Raw genomic sequence first — 8,233 nt, forward strand, 5'->3', positions numbered from 1 at the left:
CTCCTTACCACAGAAAACCATCTCTCCACAGTGTCCCTTTTCAGCACAGACACAGCACGTACACTAACACGGTGTTAAGACACCCTGTGCCCTGGTTTCCACCACTCATGTGTAGTGTCTCCCACGGGGAGAACACTTCAGGACACCGCAAAATTAACAAGCCTCTAAGGATTTTCCTGCCGAGCACACAGATGAAAGATGACAAATGATTTCTACTTAACATGCAGAAATCCTCTGTTTGCCTTCATCAGTAGAAAAAAAAAATTCTCTTGTCCCTCAATTTGTGCTATTTCCTTCATCTGACTTCACTCTTTTTCCCAGTCTACAGAAAAATATGAGAAAGACCAAAAACACATCGCTGGACACCATAGTGACAGACTTCATTCTCCTGGGCTTGTCTCACCCCCCAAACCTGAGAACCCTCCTCTTCCTGGTCTTCTGCACCATCTACGTCCTGACTCAGCTGGGGAACCTGCTCATCCTGCTCACCGTGTGGGCTGAGCCCAAGCTCCACGCACGCCCCATGTACCTTCTGCTGGGGGTCCTGTCCTTCCTGGACATGTGGCTCTCCTCCGTCATCGTCCCTCGGCTTATTCTAAACTTCACTGCTGCCAGCAAGGCTGTCCCATTTGGTGGCTGTGTGGCTCAGCTGTACTTCTTTCACTTCCTGGGCAGCACCCAGTGCTTCCTCTACACCTTGATGGCCTATGACAGGTACCTGGCCATATGCCAGCCCCTGCGCTACCCTGTACTCATGAACGGGAGGTTATGCAGCATCCTTGTGGCTGGAGCTTGGCTGGCAGGCTCCATCCATGGATCTATCCAGGCCGCACTGACCTTCCGCCTGCCCTACTGTGGACCCAATCAGGTAGACTATTTTTTCTGTGACATCCCTGCAGTGTTGAGACTGGCCTGTGCTGACACAAGTGTCAACGAGCTGGTGACTTTTGTGGACATTGGGGTAGTGGCTGCCAGTTGCTTCATGTTAATTCTGCTCTCCTATGCCAACATCATCCGTGCCATCCTGAAGATACGCACTGCTGATGGGAGGCGCCGGGCCTTCTCCACCTGCGGCTCCCACCTAACCGTGGTCACCGTCTACTATGTCCCCTGTATCTTCATCTACCTCAGGGCTGGCTCCAAGAGCCCCCTGGACGGGGCAGTGGCTGTGTTTTACACCGTTGTCACTCCCTTACTGAACCCCCTCATCTACACACTGAGGAACCAGGACGTGAAGTCTGCTCTGAGGAGGATGACGGCAGGTCGAGGGGCTGTGAACGAGAAGAAGTAGCTGCAGGCTCAGGCACCCCCGCACCACCATCACTACTGCTCTTCTCAGCTGCTGGGCATACAACAGTTTTCCTATAAATAGATGTCAGTTTAGGTAGAATTGAATGGAATTCTACTTAAGAAGAAGCGGCTGGTATTATATTCAATCTCAATAAATTGTACAAAACTGATTTACACTTTTTGCTATATTTCTGAACAGGAAGCATGTATTGTTCCTGCGTTAACCATGAGAAATGAATGCTTTTCCTAGGAAGTAGGGGGGGTATCCCAGGCAAATTTGGGGAAACCTGCATGGTAGAGCAATGCCCTTCCTCCATTTGCTTCCCTCCCAATTTCCCAAGCCTCTTTTTTTTTATTTTAAAGATTTATTTATTTATTTGAAGGGCAAAGTTACAGAAAGAGAGAGGTCTTCTATCCCCTGGTTCACTCCCCAGATGACCACAATGGCCAGAACTGTGACAATCTGAAGCCAGGAGCTTCCTCTGGGTCTCCCATATGGGTGCAGGGGCCCAAGGACTTGGATCATCTTCTACTGCTTTCCCAGGCCATAGTAGAGAGCTGGACTGGAAGTGGAGCAGCTGGGACTCAAACCCTCACCTATATGGAATGCTGGCACTGCAGGTGGCACTACGCCACAGCACCAGCCCCCCCCCCCCATGCCTCTTATCATCAGAATTGCTTAGGGCAAATAGTCCTCCCGTACACTTCATCTGAGTTGTGAATTGTCTGTGTTCCTTCCAGCCTCTCACTTTCCAATCTGCAGTAAGCAACCCCCACCCCTCACCGCCAATCTGACCCCAATATACTTCATTTCCCGATATCTCCACCTCCCTCTTCTCTCCCAGGACCATTAGTTTACCTACTATTCCTTAAACGTTCTCCATACTTTCTTGCCTCTGAAACTTTGCTTAAGATAGTCCCACTGGGGCCAACACTGCTTGTAACAGCAGCATCCCATATTGGAGAGCTGTTTAAGTCCTGACTGCTTGGCTTCCAGTCCAGCTCCCTGCTAATGTTCTTGTGAAGGCAGCAGAATATAGCCCAACTCGTTGGGCTCCTGCCACCATGTGGGAAACTGGGATGGAGATCTAGGCTCCTGGTTTTGTTCTGGTGCAGCCCCAGCTTTTGTGATCCAGTTTCCTGCTACTGAGCCTGGGAAAGCAGAAGATGATCCAAGTCCTTTTGCCCCTGCCAGGCTCGTGGGAAACCAGGTCAAAGTTTCTGGCTCCTGCCTGCAGCTTGGCCCAGACGTCAGTGTTGTTACTATTTGGAGAGTGAATCAGTATATGGAAGATTTCTCTAACTCTTTCTCTCCTTATCTCCATTGCTCTGCCTTTCAAGTAAATAGAGAATTAGAAAGAGAGAAAGAGAGGGAGGGAGGAAGGAGCTGTGGCATAGTGGGTAAAGCCACCACCTACAGTGCCGGCATCCCACATGGGCACCGGTTCAAGTCTCAGCTGCTCCACTTCCGATCCAGCTCTCTGCTATGGCCTGGGAAAGCAGTAGAAGATGGCCCAAGTCCTTGGGCCCCTGCACCCACGTGGGAGACCCAGAAGAAGCTCCTGGCTCCTGGCTTCATATCAGGCCATTTCTGGCCATTGTGGCCATCTAGGGGAGTGAACAAACAGAGACCTCTCTCTCTCTCTCTCTCTCTCTCTCTCTCTACCTCTATCTGCAACTCCTCTGTCTTTCAAATAAATAAATAAATTTTTTAAATTAAAAAAAGCTTTTTTCAAGGTGTATTTATTTATTTGAAAAATGCAATTAGCAAGAGAGAGAGATAAACTGATCTTCCATCTGTTGGTTCACTCCCCAAATGGCCACATGGCCAGGGCTGAGTTAGTCTGAAACCAGGAGCCTGGAACTATATCTGGGTCTCCCAAGTCTGGGGTGACAAGCACTTGGGCCATCTTCCACTTCTTTCCCCCGCACATTAGCAGGGGGCTGGATTGGAAGTAGCAGGGGGCTGGATTGGAAGTGGAGCAGCTGGGACTAAAACCAGTATCCATATGGGATGTTGGTGTCACAGGTGGTGTCTTAACCCACTGCACCACAACACTGATCTCTTGAGTTACATACTTTTTACTTTGTGCACGTAAACATATAGAATTTTATTATTTAAGCTAACCTTAATGTATCTCCATTTCTTGCCACCTGAAAACAAATCAAAACAATAATCACAGCTAAACTTAATGAGTTCATTTGGAAGTGATCTCTCAGGATTGTGAAAGAGAGGACAAGAAAAGAATAAAATTTGGATTTCCCAGGTTAATGTTTGGTTTCAACATGATGTTTGTATAAGTGACTCAACCTAATATTGCATTTCATGCTGAAATCATGCTTCCTAAAATAATGAAGTAGTAAACTACTTGTTTAAAAGACCAGGATGTAGGGGCTAGCACCGTGGCTCACTGGGTTAATCCTCCAGCTGTCACGCCGGCATCCCATATGGGTGCCGGGTTCTAGTCCTGGCTGCTCCTTTTCCAGTCTAGCTCTCTGCTGTGGCCTGGGAAAGCAGTGGAGGATGGCCCAAGTGCTTGGGCCCCTGCAACCACATGGGACACCAGGAGAAGCACCTGGCTCCTGGCTTCGGGTCGGCGTAGCTCTGGCCATAGCGGCCATTTGGAGGGTGAACCAATGGAAAAAGGAAGACCTTTCTCTCTGTCTCTCTCTCATACTGTCTAACTCTATCTGTCAAAGGAAAAAAAAAATACCAGGATGTAAAGAATAAATGCCAACCTTTTTATGTCGCTCCATCTACCCACCTGCAACAGTCTTGCATACACATGTGCTGTACAACGAGGTGGGCTGGTTGTCAACCACCGTGGTTCAATCCAATGTAGCCTGTCGGTTTTGTATCAGCCCTCTTCAACTTGGTCCCCCAGCTTTCCAGCTGAATTCCTGGCTATTTGCAAACCCACCCACAATTTCTTGAAAGGTCAGATCTCAAACCTAGGTTGCAATTCCTGAACTAAGTTCTTAGAATAATTATGGTGCATTCTTCAGACCATTTCTCCCTGCTGATTTTTCACACACATGCCTCGTGCTCCCCCTGAGCAGCTCTATTCAGCTATGGGCAAATTTGCCCTGACTGTGTTTGGGTTTGTTTTTTTTTTTTAACAATCTGCAAGCTAAGGGGAGTTTTTGCACTTTTTAAGTAGTTGAAAAGAATAGTATTTTGGGGCCAGCGCTGTGGCATAGCGGATAAAGACACCGCCTGTAGTGCTGGCATCCCAAATGGGCATGGGTTCGAGTCTCAGCTGCTCTACTTCCATTCCAGCTCTCTGCTGTGGCCTGTGAAAGCAGTAGAAGATGTCCCAAGGCCTTGGGCCCCTGCACCCACATGGGAGACCCAGAAGAAGTTCCTGACTCCTGGTTTCGGGTCGGAGCAGCTCCAGCCATTGCAGCCATTTGGGGAGTGAAACATGGGATGGAAGACCTCTCTCTCTCTCTCAGCCTCTCTTTCTCTGTATGTGTAACTCTGACTTTCAAATAAATAAATACACCTCTAAAAAAAGAATAATAGTATTTGTGATCATAAAAATAATATGAAATTCAAATTTCATTGTCTCTAAAAAAAAAGCTGTTTTCCATATTATGGTCATGCCCACTTGGATGGCTGCTTTCATGTACAATGGCAGAGTTAGTAGCTGTGATCCAGTCTGTATGGTCCAAAAGGCCAAAATATATATTAACTAGCCCCTTCAGAGAGAAAGTTTGCTAACCTCTGCCTTAGACTTTTCATCAAACAGCTAGCTTGGGAGCAACAGAATCATCCACAAAAGACTGGTGGGGGTAGGGGGAATATAACTTAGACCACATTAAAGGTGTGCTGTCAAAGCACAGATCATCTCTTGATATCTGAAGAAAGTGTGGAAAAAGCTATCTCAAGAATGAGACTAAAAAAAGTCAGACAAAACTCAAGCTGTTCGAGAAACAGGACCAAGAAATGCTAATAAAAGTCACTGCTCAGGGCACATGACTTAAAATGTTGTAGATAGGGGGCAGGCATTGTGGTGTAGCATTTGGGACACCTGCATTCCATACCAGAGTTCCTACTGAAAGTCCTTGTTACTCTGTACTTTCCATATAACTACCTTTAAGATGCCTGGAAAGCAGCAGATTATGGCCCAAGTACTTGGGTTCCTGCCACCCACATGGGAGACCTGGATAAAATTCTTGACTTCTGATTTCAGCCTGACCCAGACCTGGCTATTGCAAGTACTTGGGGAGGGAGCCAGCAAATGGGAGATTTTGCGTATTCTCTCTCTAGCTATCCCTTTCTCTGTGTCACTCTTTTCAAAGAAAGTAATTAAATCTTTTTAAAAAATTATAAATATAGCCGGCGCCGTGGCTCAATAGGCTAATCCTCCACCTTGCGGCGCCGGCACACCGGGTTCTAGTCCCGGTTGGGGCACCGGATTCTGTCCCGGTTGCCCCTCTTCCAGGCCAGCTCTCTGCTATGGCCAGGGAGTGCAGTGGAGGATGGCCCAGGTGCTTGGGCCCTGCACCCCATGGGAGACCAGGAAAAGCACCTGGCTCCTGGCTCCTGCCAGGATCAGCGCGGTGCGTCGGCTGCAGCGGCGGCCATTGGAGGGTGAACCAACGGCAAAAGGAAGACCTTTCTCTCTCTGTCTCTCTCTCACTGTCCACTCTGCCTGTCAAAAAAAAAAAAAAAAAAAAAAAAAATAAAAAATTATAAATATATATCATAGAAGATAACTGTGTTGAATGACCTTTAATGTCTCATTGATCCTGGGAATCTGTGCTTTTCCTAATCTGTGAGGATCTAGCTTGTGAATTTTGTAAAACATGAATGTTCCATACAAAAACTTCTCTTAAAGCCAGTGCTGTGGTGTTGCGGGTAAAGCTACCAGCTGCAGTGCTGGCATCCCATATGGGCGTCGGTTTAAGTCCCAGCTGCTCCACTTCCAATCCAGCTCCCTGCTAATGATCCTGAGAAAGCAGTAGAAGATGGCCCAGGTCCTTGGACCCCTGCACCACATGGGAGACGCAGAAGAAGCTCTAGGTTCCTGGCTTCAGTTCAGCTCAGCTCCAGCCATTGCAGCCATTTGGGGAGTGAACCAGAGGATGGAAGACCTCTCTCTCTTTCTCTCTCTCTCTCTCTCTCTCTCTGCCTCTGCCTCTCTGTAACTCTGCCTTTCAGATAAATAAATAAATATTTTTTAAAAAATTTCTTGAGATAGGCATTTGGCACAGTGGTTAAGAGGCCACTTGGGATGCCCACATCCCGTATCAGAGTGCCTGATTCACACACCACCTCTGCTTCTGATTCCAGCTTCCTGCTAATGCACACCCCAGGAGGCAGCAGGTCAATAATTCGAGTACTTGGGTCCTTGCCACCCAGTGGGAGACCCAGATTGATTTCTACACTCCTGGCTTCACTCTGACCCCACCCTGGCTGCCTGGCTTTTGAGGACATTTGGAGAGTAAACCAACAAATGGTTCTCTCTCTCTCTCTCTCTCTCTCTCTCTCTCTCTCTCTTTCTCTCTCCCTCCCTGCCCCCTTCTCTGACTTTTAAATGAAACTAAATAAATAGAAACAGCTCTTTAAAAAAGAGAAGAAAACATATCTTGGCTAACAGAAACCTCGTTAGCTTTTTGCTTTTTCTTTCATTACAAATTTGTTTTGGAAGAGAAAGGAACCCACAGATCTGAAGTCATCAACAAGCTCTGTTAAGTGTCACAGACTTTATCCTACCAGATGTCACAAAATTGGAAAAAGTTAGAAACTATGGGAGTCTCCCAGGAAGCAGACTGCATATTGGTCTTGCCTTATCACAGGGGTGCTATTATAATATTCCCCAAGCTAAAGGTCTCCTGCACTGTAATTGGCTCTGGGGGAAAACCAAGGAAGTAAAAGAACAAGGAAGAGACCAGCCTGAGCAGTTACTTCAGTAGCATCCACAACTCTTTTCCCCGTTCTCAAGAAAGCAGGCAAATAGCCAAGTGTCAGCAATTTGGTCTTCTACATTAACCCAATCAGATTTCATTAACTGGGTCTTCAGACGTGAGCGCTTCAACATAGTTCCTGCTGACTCTGTGAGATACCAAAAAATCTCTCTACAGATTTGGGTCCTTTCTCTCGGATTGCAAAAGGATTTCCAGAGGATGCTGACATCTCCAGGTGAGGCTAACTTTCTCTATCTTGTAGGACTGGCCACTCCTAATCCCATTTTCCAGAGTTAAACATCATCTACAAGGCTCGATTGCTGGTGTGGGGAGGTGCTGAAAAGGGAGGAAGATGTTTCCAAATATAGATGGCCACAGAGTAAGCTTCAGATATAGATAAATGTTGGGTCCAAACACTGTATAAGAGATTTCCCCACTTTGAGTCATTTCATCTCTCAATATCTTTTCTGATGTAATTATTCAGTAAGGTCCTGTTTTTGCTCTCACAGAAGTTTTCTTGAATGTTTTGCCAAGCATGACTATGCAGCTCCCTCTTAGTCTTTTTAGAGTAGCATGACACTGTCTTCCCAGCACGTTCATTGGCTGCATCTTTTTCCAGAGTCATTCTTCATTAAAGGTTCAGTCACTGCCTGGCTTTAATACCAACCAGAAGGGGCCAGCGCCACGGCTCACTAGGCTAATCCTCCGCCTTGCGGCGCTGGCACACCGGGTTCTAATCCCGGTTGGGGCGCCAGATTCTGTCCTGGTTGCCCCTCTTCCAGGCCAGCTCTCTGCTGTGGCCAGGGAGTGCAGTGGAGGATGGCCCACGTACTTGGGCCCTGCACCCCATGGGAGACCAGGAGAAGTACCTGGCTCCTGCCATCGAACCAGTGCGGTGCGCCGGCCACAGCGTGCCGGCCGCGGCGGCCATTGAAGGGTGAACCAACGGCAAAGGAAGACCTTTCTCTCTCTGTCTCTCTCTCTCTCACTGTCCACTCTGCCTGTCAAAAAATAAAATAAAATAAAAATA

General features: G+C 47.5%; 1 protein-coding gene across 1 annotated transcript; it reads left to right on the forward strand.

The window, feature by feature from the left end:
* The first annotated feature begins 334 nt into the window (after positions 1 to 334).
* Positions 335 to 1,291, forward strand: LOC100354058 (olfactory receptor 10G2). The gene has a single exon (XM_070053342.2). The coding sequence runs from the start codon at positions 335 to 337 to the stop codon at positions 1,289 to 1,291; it is 957 nt and encodes a 318-aa protein (XP_069909443.1).
* The last annotated feature ends 6,942 nt before the right edge of the window (positions 1,292 to 8,233 follow it).

Source organism: Oryctolagus cuniculus, chromosome 12, assembly GCF_051225735.1.
Source record: "Oryctolagus cuniculus isolate XC-2025 breed Fujian yellow rabbit chromosome 12, ASM5122573v1, whole genome shotgun sequence".
Taxonomy (NCBI): domain Eukaryota; kingdom Metazoa; phylum Chordata; class Mammalia; order Lagomorpha; family Leporidae; genus Oryctolagus; species Oryctolagus cuniculus.

Excerpts from the sequence above, each read along its gene's own strand:
- LOC100354058 (XM_070053342.2), top strand. The coding sequence starts at position 335 with ATGAGAAAGACCAAAAACACATCGCTGGACACCATAGTGACAGACTTC.